This window comes from Talaromyces stipitatus, genomic scaffold, assembly GCF_000003125.1.
Source record: "Talaromyces stipitatus ATCC 10500 scf_1105507295541 genomic scaffold, whole genome shotgun sequence".
NCBI classification, from domain to species: domain Eukaryota; kingdom Fungi; phylum Ascomycota; class Eurotiomycetes; order Eurotiales; family Trichocomaceae; genus Talaromyces; species Talaromyces stipitatus.
The window spans coordinates 3017628-3040841 of record NW_002990115.1 but is presented as its reverse complement, the minus strand read 5'-3'; the positions used below and the strand labels follow the sequence as shown (position 1 = coordinate 3040841).

Here is a 23214-nt window from a genome sequence, read left to right as displayed (position 1 = left end):
AGTTCAGTGGGTTCTCAGTTAGAAGCAATATATAGGCGCCCTTCTTTGGAATAGTAAAAATATCTTTTTTCGACAGGTGCTGTTCGATGTGTTGTCGAGCAGTGAGATGTAACTAACTAATGCCGGATGCACATGACAGTCAAGTGTTCAGGCGGAAGGCATCGACCAATCAGGAGTGATACATGTGATGGTACAGATCAGCCTTGCCAATCACATGCTTACTTTCTGCTTATGTCAGCAATCGATAAGAACCGTTGCCTTGAGCGCTGACGTAGCATATAAGGAGTAGTTAGAACCTGGCTATAACTAACAGATGCTTAGGATTTAGAGATGAAGATCACCTGGGCACTCTAAAATAATAATCTATTTTAGTATCGATAAATAGGATTATAGGATGCTCTTCGGTTCCATATTAAAATGATCCAAGCTGGGATCAGTGGAAATATGGAGCGACCGTCCTTTCCAAGGTTCGTTATAGCCAGTTATACTGTAATGAATTATTCATTATAGGTCAAGGCACTCATCTTATAGACAAGAGAGAAAAAAAAATATAATTACAACTCCCTATTGCGCTGCCCAGCCCAGCCACTCCAGTTCACAGGCTTCCCCAGCTGCAGTTTATCCTGCCATTCATTCGTCATGAGTCCAGCCACATTCATACCCATAAGAGAGCTAGTTTCCATAGTTGAAATAAAGCTTTCGATACCACCAGTGTACCAGATGTTGCTCGCCAGTCTGATTTTTTCGAATGTTACACGCGGATATTCATATGGATAAGGATGCCACGTCTTCTCATGAACCCAAGAAACATCCTTTCTCGAAATGTCGCCGATTGTGCCGTTCTGATTAGCTTCAGGTATTTCCACTCCAAGGACAGAAGCTAAAAACCCGGCTGTTGGCCTCTCCGGTGAAAACACCTTGTAGACATAGTGCTGCTGGTGTGGGCCCTCTGCAGGCGCCTCGACTATTCGCAACAAACTGATACTCCAAAAGCTTGTGGGGCCAACCCCGTCTTCGCGGGATCCCAGGTCAAGTCCTTTGGGTAGCGTCGTTAATATCATGTCTGGGACATCTTTCTGTTTTGATAGATTGAAGTATTGTGGAGAAATTCGGTGAGGTGAGGCGAACAGCGTCACGTAGAGTTTGACATATGGGACTTTGTCAGGAATGCTCTCGAGCGATGGCGACAACTCAATATTGCTATACTGGAATGGGGCTGCAATCACGATATCATCAAATGTACTGCTTGAGATGCTACTACCATTGATTGAATAAGAGAGTGTCAAAGTCTCGTCGCTGTTCACTTCAATGGCTGTCACCGTAGAGTTCAACCTAATGTCCGCGCGAGAAGAGTCCAGCATTCCCGAAAAGATACGCCAATTGCCATCCTCAATTGCGACAGCTCCATCAGTTGCCATACAGACCATAGTCTCGAGACCATGAATAAGACCAAGATTCTGCCCGTAGTTCACTCTAGTGCTCGACTGGATAATTTCATTCGAGAAAGATTTCGAGATACCGTTCGTTTCCAGAAACTGAGCACCAGTTACCGCAGTAGCCTGGAGAAGATCAAGGGCTTGCACAGCCGATGATAATGACGAGAATGGAAAGTATGGCGGTTTGTACATCTCCAGAAACTTGTTTACTGTATTCTTCATGAGGCTTTGGATGCGAATCGGAGCCAGCCCGTATCGCCAAAGGAGCTTCGCCATTTCCCACCAACTCAATGAATGGCCTTGCGTGTAGACAAAGCTGTCGCCGTCCCAAATACCGAGCATTTTGTCACTATCTTTTGGTCGATCGCCCCCGGCACTCGAAATTTTGAGGCCCAACTCTTTTGCAGCATCCATCAAGTTGTGGTTTATTGAGACAAAAATTGACGCTCCCAGTTCCACTGGATAGGAAGGGTTATCAAAGACATCAACAGTGGTCGACCTGCCTCCAATATAGGTTTCTCGCTCAAATACAGTGATGTTGGGTGGTACTCCTGATAGTTCTGCAAACTTTCGTAAATAGTAGGCAGTCGAAGCTCCTGCAGATCCAGCACCTAGCAAAGTATTAGCACATAGCTTCAAGACGTCGGGGGACCATCTGATGATTTACCAATGATTGCGACATTGCGCGATGCCGTATTATATTTTGATTTCAACGGTGCCTGTTCCTTCGCATCCGCGCCAAGCGCACATACGCATAGAAGCAGCAGCAGAACCCCATACAAGAAGCCCCGAAGGGAATGCATCTTGTTTATCTTCTTTGCAGTGCGCAATTGAACTAGATGTGCTGAAAAGAGAAGAAGTCTAATCTATGCTGAAGAAGATATGAGAGATTGCTCATCAGCAGGGAAACCGTTGTGAAGCAGGAAAGTAAACTATGACGAGCGACACATCCCCGGAAGCAATATGTGCCTCAATAGGCTCCGGTCAATAAACCTCTCAATAAATGAGGAGATGAGCAATGCCTGCGTGGATGTTGAATGCAAATCTAACAGGCTATTGAACGGAGCGTAATATAGAAACGCCTTTGATTCGAAAAGCAGAATTCGTATATTATGATGCTTAGCTCGATGACCTAGGCCAGCTGAGGTTATTGCTAAGGGAGCTGAGAAGACGTGGGTAACTGATAGCGGGCACTAAGCCTTATCGGACGGGTGGGGCTAAATAGTTATCCATCATCGATCATCGACATTTTTTTCTCTTTTTGATGAATAGTTGGGGAGAACAAAATTTCACGAACTCTTCACGCGTATTGTTGTGTCTTCGGCGGACAGTCAAGCTGATATTAGGCGACATCATTCATCACCAATAATTCTGAAACAAAGTGCTATGGATCCATACGATAGCGACTCGTCGGGTTTGGAGGATGCGGGGGATTACACAGAGACTGGAGTGTTACTGGGTTACGCGAGTACAGAGCAAACCGATGATACAATCAGTCATCTAGGCGGATGGCCGGTAAGCTCGAAGATATCTCTCAATGGCTTTATGAAGAGGCTTTCAGGCTAATTGTTCAACTTTGTGTGTTCAAGACATGGCTCGATAAAAATACCCCTCCTCCCGGCGACTTGGCCAAATGCAAAGTTTGCAACAACCCAATGCTCTTACTGCTACAGTTGAATGGCGATCTACCAGAACGATTCTCAAATGATGAACGCTGGCTATATATATTTGGATGTCCTCGAAAAGCTTGCAGTCGCAAGCAAGGAAGTATTAGGGCTTTACGAGGGATTCGAAAGATGAAGGGCCAGTCTGAGATACAAAAGAAGGAAGACAGCACATCAAATGGAGTTAGCACCGGTGCGACGCCTGCTCCAAAACAAGATCTTGGATCTGCACTTTTTGGCGCGCCGTCACAAGGTGGTGGTCTATCATCGAACTCGAATCCTTTTTCCACATCTTCATCCCCTGCAGCGCAAAATAACAACCCATTCGCACCACTACCACCTGTATCCACATTGGCCGCGAAACCGCCACAAAACCCAGCACTTAATTTTCCGGAAACATTCGCCGCAAAAGCGCGGATATCAACACCTGAGACACTCTCAGAACCTGTAACTGCAGGTCCAGTTCTCCCGTGGCCCGATAAATCGGTTTTCCCAGCTCCCTATACAGAATATTACCTGGATGCCGATTACGAAACACTTTCTCGTCCCTCGACTCCTACAATACCGACAAATACAACCGTGGAGAATGTCGAAGAAGAATCAGGGGGTACTGCTGATGTCAAAGATGCTTTCGAGTCATCAATGGATAAGGATTTCCTTCGTTTCTCCACCCGCTTAGCACATAACCCAGAACAAGTGTTGCGATATGAATTCTCAGGTACTCCACTATTATACAGCGGCACAGATGCTGTCGCAAAGGCTTTCCCCTCGCATCAAACCCAGGGACGGGGGGTACAAGTAGCTCCAAATGCCGGTACGAATAATCGTATCCCGCGCTGCCCATCATGTGGAAGGGAACGTGTATTTGAGCTACAGCTTGTCCCGCATGCTATCACAGTTCTTGAAGATGGGCGTGAGGGCATTGGTCTTGGTAAGAATGATGCTGGAATGGAATGGGGCACAATCATTCTAGGTGTTTGTGCCGCCAACTGTGGGACAGTCAAGGAAGGGGATCTGGTTTGGAAAGAGGAGTGGGTTGGTGTGCAATGGGAAGAAACGAAATAAATTTTGAGATGAGAGACATTCTCACTATTCGGCGTTTTGATGCGGTCAATTTTGGCAGATTTTATTGTAGAAGACCATCCGACTAAAATGCTGTTCAACTTGAAATTATGTACATATATTATTGTGTCCTCGAGAGGGATTATGATCATGGTTTCATAGCTACAGTGCATCATTCTACTAAAGAGCCTGACTGTATGTCTCATTGCGAGACACGCAGTATGTGATAATACCCTCGAATGGCCTTGGCATGCCACATTCTTTGAGTCCCAAGTACAGTATCTAGATATGATAGATCTATGAGTGATTTAACAATTGAAAACAGTCTATGTATATACAAATCAAGGTTTTGGAGTGTGGCAAGAGTTGAGATGTGACAAAAGAACGCAACGAAGTACAGCTAACCCTAGCTGAACATGAATGAAACACCTGGGCAGTATAACCTCGGTAAGCCCAGGTGTAATCCACGAAGTCTCTGTAAAGGAACGTCTGATACATACCACTAAGTCCTCCCCAACAATCCCTGCTTGGTAGCCAATTTGGCAGCAATTACAACCAGCCCACCCAACAGACACATAGCACCACTGAACATAGACACTTCAAAAAACCCTCCATACTTACCCTCAATGGCCCCATTTATTGGAGGTCCTATCAAAGCACCCAAACCCGAAATCGCCATACCCATACCCATATAAGTACCAATATCTCGAGGATCTTGCGGACAAACCGAAAAGGCCGCAGATCCACCCGATATAATCGTACCAGAAGCGAATCCAAAGGCGACAGAGTACACGATCAAGCTGTCATTACTTTTTGCGCTATTCATGCAGAAAATGGCAACGCCGCTGGCCACACCTCCGATGGCAAACATGTTGATTCGGCCGTATTTGTCGGCAAGAACGCCGATGAGGATACGTCCGAATGTCGAGGCGGCGTTGATGATGGCGATTAAATAGCCGGATAGAGTTTTGCCCATACCCTGAGAGACCGCGTATGTTGGCAGGTAGAACAAAGGGGCAGTCATACCGACGAACATGAATAAAAATCCCAGGATCAGCATAAGGAATTTTATGTTTCTGTAGGTTGATGTAATCCAGAATTGAGAATCCCGTGGCGGCAAGCGTGCCCTGACTGTCACGCAGGCGAAGACCATAAATGGTAATATGATAAAGCCAACTATACGAACTGACCATCCAAAGCTGAGAGAGGTACCGTTTAGCAGCTTCGACAAGACAATAGGTATGATGACTCCACCAATGCTAGAACCCGCGACGGCCAACCCTAGGGCTGCGGCACGCTTTTTATGAAAGTATTGAGACACAGCTATTGGAGGAGACCCATCACTATGCCCATGAGAAGGCCCTGAACAATCATGAACTGCCAGTAAGTCTTACACAGACTCAAAATCATCATCGCAAAAACGTACACAATCGTTGCCGGACGGATGATCTAGATTACCCAAGACAGAATCAGCACATATCCGAATAAAGCCCTAAAGACTAAGAGGGGAAAACATACCTTTTCACCATATCGATCAAACATCGGCCCTGCAACCATACCAGAAAAGAACGGAAGGAATGATCCTAGGGAACCGATCCAGGAGACCTTGGAGGCAGATTCGCCGCGTAACTGGTGCGTAATATAGTATTCTTCAAATGTGCCAAAGGAATTGGAAAAGCCCAAAGTACTGAAGAAGATGGCAGCAGCACCTCCTGCAGCAAGCCATGCTCTAGTACCACCTTCAGGAGCGTCAAAGATAGCATTCTCATTTTCGTGCTCCGCTTCGGTAGTAGGGGGTGGATGTGTTTCTTCAGTATTGATTGAGGTTTCAACATCTCCTACTTCTTTCGCCATTGTCATTCACGAGAAGATCTAATCTGTATTTGGAGAAGTAGGAAATGCAAAAGTCATAAAATTTAGTAGACGAAATTGACAACGAAAAGCATCCTAAGAGCAGGAACATTTATAACCAAATTCAAGGAGTCAAATTAGGGCAAGGATGCGTCCGAAAGAGGAAAGGTGCAATCGGAGGTAGCTCAGAATCGGCTGACGAACTCGGAGAATGGCGAGCCTTACGGCACAAAAGTGCAGTTTCCGGATTTAACTAACTTACTGTGTATACCTTGATATGTAAGTATTTCTTTCCTCTTTTACCAAAACTGCAACTATCTGTTATAATCCAAGCCTGAATTTGTGTCTCCTCTCCGAGTTGCTCGCAAACTGCCGGTTCACGAAGGATAGCGTTCGGTCATGGCCGGAGCCGAAGGCCGGCGTAGACGGCCAGCTGTGTACTATCAATACTCATGATATCTTCCTTGATGATTTCGGGCTGATGATTGACGTCTTCTAGATCATGCATTCTATGTCGGAGGAGAAAGATAAGATGTAACCGCGAGACACCGTGCAGTAACTGCGTACGGTCCAGAAGTGCGACATGCATCTATGAGAATGTCTCATCTCCGAAATACAACATCGGTCAATCGCAGCAGAGTTTCTCCAGCCCAAATCACAAGTCAAGAAATTCGATCCCTTTTGATGGACAGTCTACCGCAAGCGGTTCGACATTTCCTAGCGATCAGTCCAGCTCACAGATTGACGGACCAGTGGGGCAATCGACAGATATAAACCAACTGTCGGTTCGCGGTGAAGAGTCAATGAGATTAAAACTTCGAATCAAAGAACTCGAAGAACAGTTGTCGAAGGCATCTCTTAAGCCAACTTCGAAACCTGTGGAGACCCCACGTTTGAGCATTGAAACGCTAGTTTCGCGCCTAGGGGGAACATATCATGTGCATTGCGAAAAGTTGGCTGGTCAGACCGAGACCATTGCGCGGGGCATCACCCATAAATCGCGATTATTTGGTCAAAGTCACTGGGAAGTCAATGTTATCCTCATGGTGTGTTGAATAGCTCCCAATATCCATTAAATTCAGGGCACGTTGCTGGGGAACGGACCATCTAACGAGTACAAGGTCCGCGATCTTTTCGAAACGATTGAAATTCACATACAAAAAGCAACACTGAAAGCTTGGCCCGGCATGGAAATGTGCAAGTCTTTAGCAAGAACCATCAAAGCCCTACGAGCTCCCCCATGGCCGTCACCACCTACCTTAGTCCTCCCCCCTAAGGAGACCTCTGACGCCCTACTTGACTGTTATCTTCAAACAAGTGAAGCGGTTCACCGAATACTGCATATTCCCACTTTTCTAAGGGACTATGAAGCATTCTGGGTTTCTGGCACGACGCCTGATATGGGCTTTCTAGTCCAGGTCAAACTTGTACTTGCCATAGGCACCCTTACTTACGACGACCGATTTTCGCTAAGAACATCGGCCATCCGTTGGATCTATGAAGCACAAACCTGGCTGTCAGAACCAAAGTTCAAGTCTCGACTGAATATCCAGTTCCTGCAGACCTATCTTCTCTTGCTGATTGCTCAAGCACAAGTGGGCGCCGGCGGAGACTCGATGTGGATTTCGGTTGGGGGACTTTTCAGAAAAGCCGTGCATATGGGCCTTCACAGAGACCCAATTCATTTACCCAAACGAACCATATTTGCGGCTGAAATGCGTAGAAGACTATGGAATACGATATTGGAACTCGCGTTACAGTCCAGTCTCTGTTCGGGCGGTCCCCCTTTCATATCACTCGACGACTTTGACACAGCACCTCCTGGGAATTTCGACGATGACCAACTTGTTGCTGGTGATCCCATCGCCAAAGCCGAGGATCAATTCACGCAGACTTCCATTGCAATAGCACTTCGTAAGACGTTTCCTATTCGTCTTGCCGTTGTCAGGTTCCTCAATGACCTTCCTGCTTCTGGCACATACGAGGAGACTCTCCGGCTCGACGCCCAGTTTCGCACTGCCTATAAAGATTTGAGTCGAACTTTACAAGCATGCAATAGGTCCTCATCACATCAGGCCTCAGCCTCAGCCTCTCTTTCCTCTCTACTATTCGGCATACGAGTAGTGGACATGATCATGCTTCGGTACCTATCATCTCTCCATCTCCCATATTACGGCGCAGCAATTCATCAAGCAACCTACGCCTATTCGCGCAAAGTCGTGGTTGATTCTTCGCTCAAAATTTGGCGTCTAGCATGTCCATCACCATCACCATCAACCGTGACGACGATGACAAAACCGCATCATGAGAAGGATGAGTCGCATAAGTTTAATGACACTCTGGCGCAGCTCACCATCACTAGCTCGGGTTTCTACCGCTTGGTAGCCATCCACGCAGCCTTTCTCATCTGTGTAGAACTCCGAGCACAATTACAAGAGGAAGAAAGTCTCGGCCCTGTTTCCGTACGCCCTGATTTATTATGTGTGATGCAAGAGTCGAAGATATGGACACTCAAGTCCATCGCAGCAGGCGAAACGAATATTAAAGGGCTTCTACTCATGTGCCTAATGACGGCACAGGTTAATGGGCTCATGAACGGTCTGGAAGCAGATGGTCTTGCTTTGGAAGTGGTGAAGGCTGCTGAATATGCTATTGAGACGTGTTTGCCGATGTTGGAAGAGATGGTGGCCGCTCAGAGGCGGGAGAGTGGTGGTACGGCGAGTGGGGATGAGTTTCAATGGTTGTCTTCTTTGGGTACGCCTCGTGAGATGGAGGATTGGAGTTTCATGGTAAGCTGCATGCATTTTATTTGTTGCGCCATTACTCATTGTAAAGATAGACGCCGGATGCTCTGTTCAGCTTGGGAGACGATGATCCGATGAGTTGGGTGTTGAAAGAGGGTATGGATACGACAGTGCCGTCACTCTGGTAGACTGTCACGAGAATATGCGTAATTTCCCTTCATAAAGCCGACTTCCTGAGGTCAATAACTATGTACAATATCTTGTGACCTATACAGTTAGGAATCTGTACAGGTGAACACAGCCCAGTTCGCCATATAGAAACATCAGTCAAGCTCGCTATCACTACTGATATAAACCTTCTTTCGAAGCCTCCACGTCCCATTCTCCGGCTTACCCTCATTCTGATGCAGAGCACTAGCATCATCAATAACCTTCAAATACGGCAATCTACTCGCCGCACGAACGCATTGTTGCAATCGTCGCAATTCTTCATTTTGTCCTTTTTGTGTTTCGTCATCATCCTTGCCGTGACCTTCTTCCTTATTCCTCTTCGTATAAGATAATTGTGTCATAATGAAATCTTGCTCGGCGTTGCGTGCTGCGTAATACTCCTCACTGAAAGCCCAGTCCGGGCTGTCTATCATGCCTCTCACGAGGACAAGGCTGTGTCCTTGATTGATTGCCTCCCGGATGGAAGAGCTAGGTATCGGGCTGATCAGTTCAAGTTTCTGTGAAGACACGTCGATTGAACGGACAAATGCGAGGCCTAGCGAGCGGGAGGCTTTGGGATCTAATGGGGTGCTACTGCCTGCGCCCCAGAAGAGATATGGAAGGCCGCTGTTTGGACAGCGGGTAATACTATTATTTAAGAGACTCTTCAGTTGTTGGTTGCTTTGAGGAATTACTGAATCGTCGACGTTGGAACCTCCGTTGTCGTCAATGAGGTCTTCATCTATAGCGTCAGTGGGCTCTTCTTCCGTGTGACTATCGCCGTCTCGTTTCGCTTCAGTTTCTGAGTAGCCCGGAATTGCACTGACATTTTCGACCGCAACGACGGCCACAACCGATCCGTCTATAATATCTCGTAGAACTTGTGGGCTATAACGGTTTCCTAGAACCATGATCCCAGATATCCCAGGCCGGGGACCTGAATAACTGACGGAGATGGCCTTGTTGTGTATAAGGGGTGAATCCGTCCACAACGGATCTGACAAACCCTCAGGCTGCGTCATGTGGAAGTATGACTGCATTTGCATTGATCGCAATTGGGCACTCGACCTTGTAACCAAATCAACCGGCTGAGAAGGTAAGGTGGTTAGAGTAACACTGGCTTCTGAAGCTGCGTGTCCCAATGGCTCAATGACCTCAGCAGGACCCTTTTCACTCATGTATACAACATCCGAAAGCGCTGTCGATCGTATAATCCAGGTAGCAACCTCTAACCCCAACCCGAATATCCAACCTGGAAAATTTATGATAAGAGGACATCGGGGATACATCGCAGATAGCATGCGATACTGATCAAAGAGATTCATTATGGCCAACGCATAGTTATCGGGATCTTCTTTCGGAGAAGTTGCTCCTATATGATGGCACCGAACAATCTTTCCATAACGTGAACTCTCCAAGTTCGGGTGAGAAAATGGTGGTCCGAAGCACGGCTCGCGAAGATGCGCAAGGTATATGTTTCCCATAGGCGCAAATTCTGGTTGTCCGGGGTCAAGGTCGAGGAAGGCAACTCCATTTAGATTATCAGAATTTCCGTCTGGCGCAGGCGTCAAAAGATGGTTCAGCAGGTAGCGCCCAAAAGTCGATTTCCCGGCACCTTTTGGGCCACATATCAAGGCCCGTAATGAATGTGCACGGCGCGAAACAGATTTGATCGTGGTGCTCCATTTTTTCTCCAAGTGAAGAGGACGCAACGGTCGATTCAGCGGATCATCCGATGATGTATATAGCTGTTCCACAGTAAGACGAGGGACCACTTATGTAAGAGTGGTAGAAACTTAGAACTCACTATCGAGAATGATCGCTTAAAGGATCCGTTAAGGGTTGTGCTGTCCCCGACAGTCTTACTACTATTCCAAATTCTTGAATAATGAGGCGATAGCGCTTTGAGTCCGTATAAATTGCTAGAGCAAGACTGGAGTTCAATCTCTGCAAAACCCTCAACACCGGATACACACTTGATGACAGGGAGTGAATGCGTAGATGGCGCATATACCCTATAAGTCTTTGTGGAAGGATGCAGTTTCGCGCCCATTAGGCTGATGACACCTCTCTTAACCCAAATATCGTAGATACCTATGAGAACCAGTGTCTATATCTGTATGTTAGATCATGTCTTTGCATGAGTTAGGAGAACTCCAATCATACCATCTTCTCTTTTAGTCGCACACATAGCATGTGTTCATCGCTATAGACAATATCGCTCTTCCGTACGCGATTTTTTGAAAGTGTGAAATTTTCAGAGATAGTAGATATCCGTGACGGAGTACCTTGGCTGCGCATTGTTAGCTCCTGGTCTAGACACAATAGATTGCTTGCTCTTACTTTGCATTGTCACGGAGATCTGTACCCTCCTCTTCTCCGACATGATCGTCGATTATTATTTCATCACTTCCACTCAAATCATCTTCTGCGGCATCGGCATTGCTCAATTCGAAAGCTAGGTCCTCCGAGATAGCTTTCACTGGAGCAGCCAGACGGCTTCCTTCCAAGCTTGTATGATTTGACGGCACATCTTGCAAGTGTCTCTCTGGACATGACCGCGCCTTTTTCGTCGGTGGCTCACTTTCTTGGTTCTCGCTTGGCGCGGTATCATGCGAGGAATCGGACTGTTGTAGTTGCTGCTGTTGGCGAGCTCGACGTGCAGCAACAGCACTAACAGCTGAGCGAGGGGCTGTAGGGAAAGCTGTGAGCCAGAAGTACGCAAATTTAGCAAATAAGAATTACTCACCAGAGTTCTGCTGCTTATCTGCTTTCCTCTTCATTGCTTATAAACTGCATTGGTGGTCAGATTTTATCAGTTGCGATAAAAAGTTGATAGCGGAATTTCTTCTAATCTCCGGTGGAGCTGCTGGTCCGTGCGTGTTTGCGGATAAAAAAAGTTGCCCGCAAGAATCTCCAAGTTCGAAGACTACATATTGCTCAACATTACTGTACACGATCAAAGCCACACTCTCTACTTTCAGGCGGTCTACACTACTATTCCCAGGTTTATCAAACTGCAATTTGCGTCAAATTTTGACTGGCCTCAGTCGCAATGGGGAAGAAACTGAGCGAAGAAGTCGTCGAGTCCGACAGTGACGAATCGATGCAAGATGCCCCCGAGACGACAGGCATGAACGAAAAGAAAGATTCAAAGGTATCTTTCAATCAAGTATCAACGAGTCCAAGCTCGGAATCTGAGAGCTCCGACGAATCAAGCTCCGAAACACAAAATAACAAGTATGTGCATGTTGCTTGTCAACTTGACATCTCACTAATGACTTCTTACTATGAAAAGTGCGGCATCATCGAACAGAAAGAAAACTTTTGTACCACCCGCCGGGTTTAGACCATCCAAATTGAAGACTCAACCGTCAGCAGCCGTATCATCAGCCCTCTCCAACCTTGAGGGTAAACAAGTGTTCCATATCTCAGCACCGTCATATTTACCATTATCGGAAATAAAACAAATAGACTTCGGTAAGGCGACGTCGGGAGAACCGATCTTGTCACATAAAGGCGTGGATTACGGTCTTATGGAAAACAGTCGACAACAGAAACAAGGCTTGGAGACGTTGCTGGTCTACGACGAGAAAACGAATACATTCTTACGGAAACCGGAATTGAGGAAAATTGAAAGCTACAATATACAGGAAATTGTGCGACTACCTGGATTGGATACATTAGTGCCGTCATCTACTCAACAAGATGCGGCCAAGAAACAACCCGGAGCACGACCACAGCCCAAGCATCTTAGAATGCGATTTCATCCCGTTGGAAGTTCAAATCATCCTCCAGAGACGGTGGGCTCTAGCTCCGAGTCGGAAGCTGACGAGCCTCCTACATTCCGCGTCCCACCGGGAAGCTCAAAGGAGAAAGAAGAGAAAGAACGCAAGAGAAAGACAGACGGGAAGCAAAATGGAACCGAGGAAAAGGCTAAAAAGTCCAAGAAAGAGAAGCAGCAACCATCATCTCAGGTAGAGGCAGAATCGGGGGGTCGGCGAGACAAGGAGAAGAAGTCATCCAAACACCGAGATGAGACGAGTCAAGAGCGAAGGGCTCGGAAAGAAGAAAAGAAGAAGCGCAAGGCTGAGAAGGGGAAGTAGTCATTTGACAAGTGTAACGGCTGGGAAAAGTTTATATAGGTAGTTTGTATGCGGTTCTTGTTAATATTTACAGCGCTGCTGGGATTTATGTTCGATTCTGAGGCGTATAATGATTGAAGACCCAATGCATTCCTTATGTATGTAAGCTTAAGTCCCTTATAAATAACGCCCTATACTGTATGGATTACCATTCATCAAGGAGCAAGTTCATCGAACCCGGAGGAGGGTTAGGGTTGTAGTGAGACAGAGTTAGTAATCAGACTAGGTGATAACTATATATGATTGGCTGTAAAGCTTCTCTCAACTGAAAGGGGATTACCGACGTTTAGGAAACGCTAAATCCGACATCATCGGCATCAAAACGCAACTATGAATGACGATGGAGGGTAAGAGGTATGCCACCTCGCGCAGAAAGGCGTGTCAGCACTGTTCAAGCGCCAAGGCTAAATGCGACCTGAGAGATGGAGGTTGCTCGAGGTGTGCGCGACGAAGTCTGTTTTGCGTTTATCCCAAGGGTTTGGGCTCGAGTGGTTCTCCTGCCTACGATCTGGATGGGAGCAGTCGAGCAGGTTTGGATAATTCGCAGGTATTTTCTTCTGCTAGACGAGACTTTCAGTCTGGAGGATCGGTAGCACAAGGTTCAATAGCGAATGTCAACGGTAGCCCGACAAACACCTCTCTTACGGCGTCCAGTGAAGGTCATACTCCAAACGCGTCTCTACTCAATATTAGAAGACATGTGGAGACACCCGAATTCACAGAATTGGACCTCGTCTGTCCTATCAATGTCGAGGACATAAGCAACCGCTGGATAAATTCCTACGTCCCTCTTCCAGGGCAGAAACGGAAGGATTATCCTGCTTCAGTCACGGCTTTTATGTATAGGATCCTCAACTCTTACGTAGCTGTTGCAGTACACGGTCGTGGACCTCCACCGTTCGTTCACTCTTCGCAGGTATTGCCTACATCGACTAAGCTGCCGCTATCAACATGTCTAAGTCTAGTCCGAATTTGCGAAAAACCACGACCAGGAAGTGAAATTGTCGCGGCAGATATGCTCCGCAGAGAGATGAATAATATCTACGAGCAACGCAGCGAGTACGATGACATGACTCTTCTTGCCGCTTTTCAGGCTTACATGATCTACTGCATGGCTCTGTTTTTCACACTCAACCAAACCTCCGATCCATTCCTCCGACAAGCAGTCATGAATCTTCAAGAACTTGCATGTGCAACTTGTCGACAGGGACTCGTCTGCACCGCTGAACAACAACATACACGACCGAAGTGGGAAGCATGGATTGTCGCTGAGTCAAAGAGACGCACGTTGTACGCAATGTATCTTCTCGACGGTCTACTCTCAACTCAGGACGGTCTTCCAACTTTTCTAGGTACGGAATTGTATGGTTTACCTGCGCCGTCAGCAGGGGTATTGTGGAAGGCTAGCACGCGCCAGGAATGGGAAAGGGGGTATAACATTCATCTTGCAGATTGGGTTGAGGCGAGTCTGTATATACATGAACTTTGGCCGATACCTCCAGATATGGATGATGATGGGGTTGTTGAGCGGCGTAGTCGGGTAGATCAGTGGTTGGAGAATGTTGATGAGTATGGGACTATGATGTATGCTGTTACGAATTGTACACATGGCGGTTGATGTGCTCTCGTGAATGCAGCCACTATGTATGATATTCATACAGGACAAAGGCCGAAAAGGGTCTACCTAGGTAAAAGGCCATCAATACCCCTCAGAGGGTCTTTGGACAAAATGAGTCGGCGTCTTTTGGGCTGATTCCTTGGTATTAACACCCACTACCCGCAGGCTATATAGTGAGAATGTTATGAGCTGACCTCATGACCATGTTTGGGCGAAGCCCTCACGGATATTGACATATAGAGTTTCGCTAGATTATTGTTCGGCAACCCCGAACATGAAGCTATTCCCAGATTACGAACGGACACCCAATATCCGGCCGAATATTGACAATAGCGCTCTCTGCCGATCCCCGGCAGCCCCGATAATCTCAACAACCCCGGACATGAGGCTATTCCTAGAGAGAAGCCCATTAGAAGCTCCCAATTCCCCTTGCCTATATAAGATTGTATGCGCGTGAAAAACTTGTTGTTTTCTTTCTCTTTCCTTTCCTCATGTTATGTTTTCTATTCAAATATGCCCTTATAGTGAGCATTAGGCGGGACTAGCCCGTAACAGAGAAGGTATGATATTTCTTTACATTTTCTGGCTCGGGCTGTTTACAACCACCAGTTCTCATCCGGACAATTATCAGCTACAAGAGCATGCAAGGGCTCCAATTCTGATCCCATTACTACTGCGATATCATTGACAAAAGGAATGGACATTACCTACTTTTTTCTCCGCTCTCGCTCACGTCTCACCTGAAGAAAAAGCTCCATCGGTCTTTGTGCGTGTATATGCATCTCTTGCGAAAAGCAACTTAGTCCTTGTATTATCAAAAGTACCAGCCATGACGCGGTCATTGAAACAGCTCGGTAGATATTCCAAGGTTGAAATTTGTCCTCCAGAAACATTGGCCGATCTGGCATATAGTATCCATGTTCTTGTGCATCAGATTGAAGGGTATGTACAGAGAACAAGGAATTGGCTTCGGGTATAATAAAATTATCTAAGGGATAGATAGGCCTTCGATAGAAGAACTGAGGGGAGGACAAATAGTTGAAATCGGCCGTGGTTAGTCCCTGCATGTTATCTAAGTTAGCCTCCTTGGTCGATTTTGCCAGGAGTAGCCCTAACCCTGAAAGCGATGCATACATTTTACGAACAGATACATCTACATCTTCTGAGAAGCAGCAGCATTAGATTTATAAGTATGTATCTTGGATTCCACGTGCTAGATGAACACAGTTAGGGGGTGTCGCTACCCAGGTATTATTTCTACCCGTCTCGTCGCTTCCCCCTACCTTTGACCAAGTGGTAGTTTGCCAGAGCATAACGTACAAAATACAAAAGATCTCAATCCTACATTTTCCAACGCCCAAAACACCACCAAATGACCGCTGAGGAATACAAAAAAAAGGAAATAATTGCCAAGGCTGTTAACGCGTATAAACGCGGAAAAATCAAAAATATATTGCGTTTAGCGCGTGAATTTGGAGTCTCGCGCTCAAAGCTATATCGACGAGTCAGTGGGACACCCTCTTGCTCAACACGGCCACCAACGAACAGATTATTATCGCTTGATCAAGAAAAGGCGCTTACTTCATGGGTTCAATATCTAGATAATATGGGAGCAGCGCCTACGGCCCTACAAATCGAGGAAAATGCGAATTGTTTGCTCCTCAAAGATTTCACTGGTCCGGGAACGCCACGGAGAGCTGCAAAGATTGGGTATACGAATATCTCAAACGTTTACCAAAAGAATATCAACGAATCGTCCAAAAACCTCAAGGAATTGAACGTACGGCTTCCGGGCATTATGGTTAGGTTGAACGGTGGTTTATTGATCTCAAACTGGTTATGGATGACCTCAAAATTACCCCCGCGAATCTTTACAACTTTGACGAGACTGCATTTATTGTTGGAAAGGGGAAAAAGGAGGCAGTGGCTACAGCATACCCAAAAACATCAAAAAGGATTTCTAGCCTGTCTTCTCGAGAGTCTTACTGTCGTTGAGTGTATAAACGCCGAAGGAAAGGTTATACCACCTTTGATTATCCCAAAGGGTGAAAAGCATATGGAGGAATGGTATAAGCATATAAAAGATGAGGATTAGCTTATTGCACCGGCTTCAAGTGGTATCATAACCGATGAGATCGCATTTGAATGGCTACAGCATTTTAATCGGTTTACAGACGATGGGAAGAGTTGGCGATTACTTATTATGGATAACCATACGACTCATCTCACTATACCGTTTCTGGAGTACTGCAAAATGTGTCGCATTCAAGCATTTACTTTTCCTCCACACTCAACACATCTTTTACAACCGCTCGATGGAATCCCGTTTCAACAATATAGACGTGTTCATGGACGAGTGGTGAATCAGGTGGCTCAGCTCGGCGGCTTCGGTTTTGATAAAAACGACTGTTTTGGCGAGCTACGTGAGATCCGTTTACAAACCTTTACAACACGAACAATCCGACATGGTTGGAAAGATCGAGGAATTTGGCCGTACAATCCTCGCGCTGCATTGGATAAAGGATGCAATTATTGATAATGGGAATACGTTAAAAATTTATGGCGATGCTGATGATACTATTCCCAGCTCGCCAACCATTAAATCGATCTCACCTTCATCCATTCAAAAACTTCGTCGCTACGTCAATATTATTGAGAAATCAATCGACCGTATAAAGGATATCTTGGATGAGGCAATCCCGGGTCTTGCACGCCGTATAGAAACATTTAATCAAGGCAGCTTCATAATGGCCGATTTGGGCGAGCTACACCGTGAGAGCTTTGCAAAGGTTCGCGATACAACAAAATGCAAGAATAAAAAAAGGCCAAGCGCCAGGTCAAAGCTGTTGATGCTCTTTATGTAAAGGATGCGAATCGCCTCATAAAACGCCGTCATGATGGGGATTTGCTGAAAATTCATAAACAATATGTTCTTGATGAGCGGCAGCCGGAGGAGGAAGAGGTTACAATAGAGCCTCAAAACTTGGGTTTTTCTTTTATTAACACTACAGGCAATAGGTCACTTGTGTATGGTATTATTAGTTTGTCTAGTTATTATATATAAAATATATGGCGTTGGTGGACTACAAAACATTTCACAAATATTGGTTGTCGATCTCATGGGTCACGATACGTGGAGACAGAAAATCACCACGAGCCTCAAAGCTCACTAATATCACTCTAGTCATCTCTAGGCTTGATAAGATATCTCTACGTTTGTTATGCAATAATTATCGTTTAGACATTTTTTGAAATTTGGAAGAAAGGGAAGTTTCCTTTTTTCAACTTTCCCAGACTCCAGTCTTATAACCCTATGGCAACGGTTCGATTGTTCTCACCAAGTTAGCTGGATTATGAGAGTTCATGGAGCAGATACGTTCCTTTTTCATAAGTAGTCTTTCCTGGCTTGCCTTCTTTCAGTCCACAATGCCAGTCCAGCACCCTATGACTCCGGTATCTTCGCTATCAATCCCGGGAGTGATTCCTGGAGAGTCGAATCAAAAATTCTGTCCTGAATCCCGCGATACTGATCTGTTTCAAATCGATCGAGTCGAAGTCCATCCAACACCTTCATTTGTGTAAGTGCCTATTTCTTGAATATTTTGGTACCTATGTACCTGCGTCTCGCCTTGGATCAAACAACCTTTTTGGGTGAAGAAGATCTTGATATCTATATCTATGGTAATCTCTTTGGAAAGTGCATTATCAACAGTCACGCTAACTAATAATTTCAGGAGTCTTCCTCTCAGATATCTCAGACGACCCAGTCTGGAATTGTATGCGCGAGAGAACTCGACTGATAATCCAGGAAGGTCCGGATCAACGCCTTTCTGCGGTTCGATGGATACCATTGAGCAGCCATATCCGGATCGCAAAAAGGACTGCCGACCACTGAAAGGGTTTGCAATTATGAGTCTTCATGCATATGTACTATGGTTTGTAGGCACAGTATGTTGAAATAACCCTTATTCCTTCTCTCCTCCACTCTGGATGTGTACGAACTAAATCTACAGAATAGGGCAATTCCACCGTGAAATTTGATGCAAAAATGAAGGAGGGAGAGAGGACTTGTTGTTTAGATAGGGAATTTGAGCTGAAATACCCAGAGGAAAACCACTAGTAGCGGAGGTTGGGAAATTTCTCAGCAGGTTCCATTAAATTTACGCAAACTTCAGTAGCTCCAAACAAGAGAATAGTTTCTTTGATTCGTTTCATCTTCACATATCTCATAATTCTAGATTTTTGGCCACGCTCCTCACTTGAGGTCTTTCACTTCCTAACAAGCTAGCAACCCCGTTAAAATCCGAGACTAGTCATAGTAATCAGAGAATCTGCTTTGCAATCACATTTATCAGAGGATTTGAATACATATTGCCTGATTTTTCCTGTGTTTCCATTCCTCGCAGTCTGACCACTCACATATGGCTTCTTTATCAGCAATATAAGCCTGAACCGTAGTCCCTGGTCAAATATCAACGTTGGAGCACTTACTAGAGTAGCATGGTTCGCCCCCACTAGACCATACAGCGCCGATATTTGGTATAAGTATAAACTAGGTAAAATGAAAAGGTCCAAAAGCATAGCCACAAAAGCAAACTATAACAAAACCGTATAATGTCCAGGCTTCCCTCACTCGCAGCAGTCAAGTTCAAGGGTGTTGTAACCATGATTCTCAAGAAATTGATGCTAAAGTAGGCATTCCTTAGTAGAGTGCTGTAACTTCCCCAGTAGTACGGCGGCTAAAGCAGGAATGATGTGATAGGAGAGGTTTTCAATGGCACAGATTTGAAATGATAGCCAATTGCTTCAACACATGTAACGACTCAACAGTATACACTTGAAATTAAACTTCCATAACTAGCACCACTATCAGGAGCTAGATCACTAATGCAAGCCCCTTTAACCGAGCTTTAAGCCAGTGGATAATGCTCAGAACGGTTGAAGGTGTCAAAGGGCTCCAAAAATACATCATATTTGGAATCCAACGCTCACTCAAAGCCCACAGTGTACTCGGATTGGGTTCCTGTATAGGTCTAGGAGTAGTATCAATTAGATGAGAAAATAGGAATACTACCCTACATTCGAGTTTATAAACAGTGGAACAATCTAGAATTTCTCTCGTACCTTTCGTCCCTATTGTAAGATTCATAGCTAGGCATCTCCTGAGGCTTTGGGACATGGACTGCAGTATAAATAGTACATACTTGTCCTGTCTTATATAGTACGCAAGCGGTCTTCGAGAATAAACGAGACAGGGACAGTTAGATCAAGAACCATGTGGAGATATCCCTTGAGTCTTTCTCTTTCCTTTCAATGTGTCTTCTCCCAAGATTTCGAGTGGACTGCATTAGGGGACTCGTATGCCTCGGGAGTAGGGGCGGGAAACTATATCAATGGATGGCGATGTCTGCGATATGATTCAGCTTATCCAGTATTGTTGAACGGAGACGCGAGCATGTCCCCATTGAACCACGTCTTTAACAACGTCGTATGCTCGGGAGCATCTACTGAGGAAGTCAAAGCCTAGTAGTTCTACGATGAAGAACAAGGGGGGCGAACCGAATTGGGAATAGTGTAGGAATCCTAGCTATTACATGGTTATTTTGGGGGAACTTTCTGATACAAATCAACATTACTGATTCTGACTAGACCTTCGCCCCAAGTTTGGAAATCCACAAAATGGCTACTTTGTCTGCTGGAGGTAATGATATTGATTTCAAAGGTATACTCTTCAATTGTATCCTCGAAACTACGGAATTTGGAGGAACCCCTACAAAGCCATGCGACCAGCAGAGACAGGATACTCATACTATCCTTCAAAGCCCAGACCTAATTAACAAGGCTGATCATCTCATTAAGAAGATTGACACCAAGGGTAGGTCTAGCACGATTGGTGATGACTTCAGAGTACACGTCACTGGCTTTCCAGAGTTTTCAACGAGGATGATCCCGGGGGTGTTGTGTTGATTTGGAATGTGGATGTCGCTCCTGGTAGAGAGATTCCGACTGAAGCCTGACTCGATTAAATTGCCGATCTGCTGGCACATAGTTCCACTGAGAATAGTCTTTGTTACGAATGAACTTTGTGAGCAATTCAATGGCAAATGGGTTGACAGACTATATAATTAAACTTCTCTAATACGGAGTACAAATGTTGCTTTATCAAACAAAAAGGTTATGTCGCTGGTCATATTGCAGTGTTATTTAACCTGCTCTGGATTGAATGAATCCTCTATGCTCCACTGGCCCTTCACGCTTCAGTTGACAAAAGTGTATCTGTGCTGATGTTTGTTAGCAATGTAAATGAAGATACTGTGTCCCGATAATTGACTCATCTCATTGAACCGATGGCTATCCCTAGTCTTAGTATTATGATCTATGCTTGTCTTCCGATACTCATATCGGCGGCAAGTTAGGGCTTGGTAGATCACACCCCTAAGGCACCAAGGCATCGGATTGCATGTTGGCCCCACCCGATCCAAGATTTCCAAAGTTGCAAATCCATCTGCATTTTTACTACGTAGTACTCTGTAAAACACCATGAACAGATGGCACATGCATCAGTAATATTCAGATTAATAATGGATACTACATTTTTCACTCCATTTTAATTTTTTAATAGAATTTCGGTGGTCGGGATCCATTCTCGGGGTGGATATGCTTCCACGATGCTTCCATGAAAGCTTCCATGGAGATTAGAGTGGATCCTTTTTTTTTTTCTTTTTCTTTTTTTGCTTCTTTTTTGCTTCTTTTTTGGGCTCTTCTAGGCTATGTAGTATTTCTACGCTTATGCTCGGCAATTCAGCGAGCGATCATGATATTAATATATTAGACGTATGCTTATCCATCCCACTGGTTGCGTTACTCATCATATTCGAGGCTACCGTAAGCAACATCTGATTCAATCGATGCACGATGAGTGAGTGGCGCATGAATTCTTGACTTGAACTCAGAATGCCCTACTCCGGATGTACTCCAGCCGCCACGCGACAGTCACCGATTGACGAATCGACAACCAACCCCATCTGCCCAGTGCCGAGGATGAGATGCTTTCCCCAACCGACAGCCCGAAGTCAATTACTCCGGACTTTTATTGAAATGGGTTGAAAAGCAAACGGCAGCAAACGGCAGCAAACGGAACAAGACGAAGATACAAAAGTTACCATCATAGACGCTAGGGAGTGGGAGTGGGCGGGCGGGTCGCTGAGTCGGATTGTCGGGATGCCTTCACATTGGTTGGCTCGCGAAAAAGAAAGGAAAGGGAGGAATGATAGTTCATTCTTGTGCGACGTAGATAGAGATAAGCATGTCTTCTTTTTTTAATTGACAAGTATCAACGTCAGGTCAGGTTAACAGGACAGAATAACAGGTTTACACAGAGGAGAGAGGATATAATTTGATGTTCTATCCGCAGGGATCTAGACAATAGACGGACGAGGCGTCCAATCAGAAATGCCGCAAAGGGGACTTACGCACTCCATGTATTTTTGGTATTGGGACTGTAACCGATGAGAATTGCCTAACAGAGTAAGTCTTCTTGTGACTGATCTCCACCACATCCTCGACACGGCTGTACAATGTGTCGACGGATGCCGCAGCAAGATCGGTAAATACGTAGATTTATCTTGATAGACCGAGACAGTAATAACTCGTCCAATATATATACATATCATGTGAACAACTGGTTGAACAGCCCGCGGAGAAGAGACGGCGCCAGGATCTGGGACGGTAACATCCCGTCCCGATCACTCAATCATAGATTAATTAAAATTGTTACAGAGTACAGAGTTACCATACATTGGTACCTAACTCCCTTATATCGTCAGTCTGCTCTGTAGAGAACAAAGATTGACCAAACACTCTGATCAAACTCTTTCTTTCATGGAGAACTGCATTGTTACATGTTTCAAGTTTCCCCGTTTCGTCTTGATAAACTATCGATAATCAACACGAACAGGCCAGCCCCATCGCGCAGGTCTCTGATTCGTGCATTCAATCCCGCCTCGACTCCTCCGTATACCGGCTGTGGTTCTTGTACTTACATAGCACTGGACCAAGATTGATAATAATCGTCTGCTCGCCTCTGTTTCTTCTCATTCTTACTTCCTCCTGACACGCTCAGCAGTGAACACCATCACCACCGTGGCGGCATTCTCGCCCAACCCTCCCTACCTAGCCAATCCATCATTTCGCCTCATTATTACCACAGTGTGTGTTCAGCTGGAGTCATCATCCCTTCAGTCCCCGCCGCCCTCGTCTTGTCTCCCCCGTCTTGTCTCCCCCGTCTTTTCTCGCCGACCCGAACTGCCCTAATTCTGATCCCTATTTCATATTCCTACATATCGCGCCGCTGGTTAATTTAAAGAATACGAGCCCATCAGCCGGGAGAAAAAAAAGCAATTTCGTCGACTATCTACTTCCCGTTTTACCGCTATTCCCCGTTCGACGATCTACTTACTACTTTAAAGCAGACGGGTTCCCAGC

The 23214-nt window shown here is 45.6% G+C and overlaps 10 protein-coding genes across 10 annotated transcripts, besides 2 other annotated features; 7 read left to right on the top strand and 3 right to left on the bottom strand.

Annotated features, from left to right (window-relative positions):
- Window positions 1-429: 429 nt before the first annotated feature.
- Window positions 430-2239, bottom strand: TSTA_034610 (prenylcysteine lyase, putative; the record flags this gene model as incomplete). Its single annotated transcript, XM_002480612.1, has 2 exons — window positions 430-2047; window positions 2104-2239. 2 exons carry the CDS (start codon window positions 2237-2239, stop codon window positions 555-557), a joined length of 1629 nt encoding a protein of 542 aa, XP_002480657.1. The 3' UTR covers window positions 430-554.
- Window positions 2240-2699: 460 nt separating this feature from the next.
- Window positions 2700-4332, top strand: TSTA_034600 (PDCD2_C domain protein, putative). The gene is made up of 2 exons (XM_002480611.1): window positions 2700-2951; window positions 3026-4332. Exons 1-2 carry the CDS (start codon window positions 2823-2825, stop codon window positions 4163-4165), a joined length of 1269 nt encoding a protein of 422 aa, XP_002480656.1. The 5' UTR covers window positions 2700-2822; the 3' UTR covers window positions 4166-4332.
- A 332-nt stretch (window positions 4333-4664) lies between these two features.
- On the bottom strand, window positions 4665-6016 carry TSTA_034590 (monocarboxylate permease, putative; the record flags this gene model as incomplete). Its single annotated transcript, XM_002480610.1, has 3 exons — window positions 4665-5485; window positions 5557-5611; window positions 5681-6016. 3 exons carry the CDS (start codon window positions 6014-6016, stop codon window positions 4665-4667), a joined length of 1212 nt encoding a protein of 403 aa, XP_002480655.1.
- A 396-nt stretch (window positions 6017-6412) lies between these two features.
- On the top strand, window positions 6413-8945 carry TSTA_034580 (uncharacterized protein; the record flags this gene model as incomplete). The annotated part of the gene is made up of 4 exons (XM_002480609.1): window positions 6413-6450; window positions 6513-7059; window positions 7135-8802; window positions 8853-8945. The coding sequence occupies 4 exons, from the start codon at window positions 6413-6415 to the stop codon at window positions 8943-8945; spliced, it is 2346 nt and encodes a 781-aa protein (XP_002480654.1).
- A 135-nt stretch (window positions 8946-9080) lies between these two features.
- On the bottom strand, window positions 9081-11750 carry TSTA_034570 (RNA processing protein Grc3, putative; the record flags this gene model as incomplete). The annotated part of the gene is made up of 5 exons (XM_002480608.1): window positions 9081-10715; window positions 10775-11077; window positions 11134-11260; window positions 11311-11671; window positions 11717-11750. 5 exons carry the CDS (start codon window positions 11748-11750, stop codon window positions 9081-9083), a joined length of 2460 nt encoding a protein of 819 aa, XP_002480653.1.
- Window positions 11751-11891: 141 nt separating this feature from the next.
- On the top strand, window positions 11892-13215 carry TSTA_034560 (uncharacterized protein). The gene is made up of 2 exons (XM_002480607.1): window positions 11892-12207; window positions 12266-13215. The coding sequence occupies exons 1-2, from the start codon at window positions 12023-12025 to the stop codon at window positions 13071-13073; spliced, it is 993 nt and encodes a 330-aa protein (XP_002480652.1). The 5' UTR covers window positions 11892-12022; the 3' UTR covers window positions 13074-13215.
- Window positions 13216-13422: 207 nt separating this feature from the next.
- Window positions 13423-14738, top strand: TSTA_034550 (C6 finger domain protein, putative). The gene is made up of 3 exons (XM_002480606.1): window positions 13423-13550; window positions 13588-13642; window positions 13690-14738. The coding sequence occupies exons 1-3, from the start codon at window positions 13447-13449 to the stop codon at window positions 14728-14730; spliced, it is 1200 nt and encodes a 399-aa protein (XP_002480651.1). The 5' UTR covers window positions 13423-13446; the 3' UTR covers window positions 14731-14738.
- Window positions 14739-15559: 821 nt separating this feature from the next.
- On the top strand, window positions 15560-16825 carry TSTA_034540 (uncharacterized protein; the record flags this gene model as incomplete). Its single annotated transcript, XM_002480605.1, has 2 exons — window positions 15560-15672; window positions 16063-16825. The coding sequence occupies 2 exons, from the start codon at window positions 15560-15562 to the stop codon at window positions 16823-16825; spliced, it is 876 nt and encodes a 291-aa protein (XP_002480650.1).
- Window positions 16136-17245: a mobile genetic element.
- On the top strand, window positions 17196-17903 carry TSTA_034530 (uncharacterized protein; the record flags this gene model as incomplete). The annotated part of the gene is made up of 3 exons (XM_002480604.1): window positions 17196-17519; window positions 17555-17717; window positions 17782-17903. The coding sequence occupies 3 exons, from the start codon at window positions 17196-17198 to the stop codon at window positions 17901-17903; spliced, it is 609 nt and encodes a 202-aa protein (XP_002480649.1).
- Window positions 17904-20409: 2506 nt separating this feature from the next.
- On the top strand, window positions 20410-20747 carry TSTA_034520 (uncharacterized protein; the record flags this gene model as incomplete). Its single annotated transcript, XM_002480603.1, has 2 exons — window positions 20410-20605; window positions 20662-20747. The coding sequence occupies 2 exons, from the start codon at window positions 20410-20412 to the stop codon at window positions 20745-20747; spliced, it is 282 nt and encodes a 93-aa protein (XP_002480648.1).
- A 691-nt stretch (window positions 20748-21438) lies between these two features.
- Window positions 21439-21485: a sequence feature (A-rich).
- Window positions 21486-23214: the final 1729 nt, after the last annotated feature.

What these genes read in the sequence shown, in the direction of transcription:
- TSTA_034600 (XM_002480611.1), top strand. Translation starts at nt 2,823, where the DNA reads ATGGATCCATACGATAGCGACTCGTCGGGTTTGGAGGATGCGGGGGAT. An exon ending in GTCATCTAGGCGGATGGCCG is followed by an intron (nt 2,952 to 3,025) that starts GTAAGCTCGAAG and finishes TGTGTGTTCAAG; the next exon opens with ACATGGCTCGATAAAAATAC.
- TSTA_034560 (XM_002480607.1), top strand. Translation starts at nt 12,023, where the DNA reads ATGGGGAAGAAACTGAGCGAAGAAGTCGTCGAGTCCGACAGTGACGAA. An exon ending in TCCGAAACACAAAATAACAA is followed by an intron (nt 12,208 to 12,265) that starts GTATGTGCATGT and finishes TACTATGAAAAG; the next exon opens with TGCGGCATCATCGAACAGAA.
- TSTA_034550 (XM_002480606.1), top strand. Translation starts at nt 13,447, where the DNA reads ATGACGATGGAGGGTAAGAGGTATGCCACCTCGCGCAGAAAGGCGTGT. An exon ending in AGAGATGGAGGTTGCTCGAG is followed by an intron (nt 13,551 to 13,587) that starts GTGTGCGCGACG and finishes GTTTATCCCAAG; the next exon opens with GGTTTGGGCTCGAGTGGTTC. An exon ending in GGATGGGAGCAGTCGAGCAG is followed by an intron (nt 13,643 to 13,689) that starts GTTTGGATAATT and finishes CGAGACTTTCAG; the next exon opens with TCTGGAGGATCGGTAGCACA.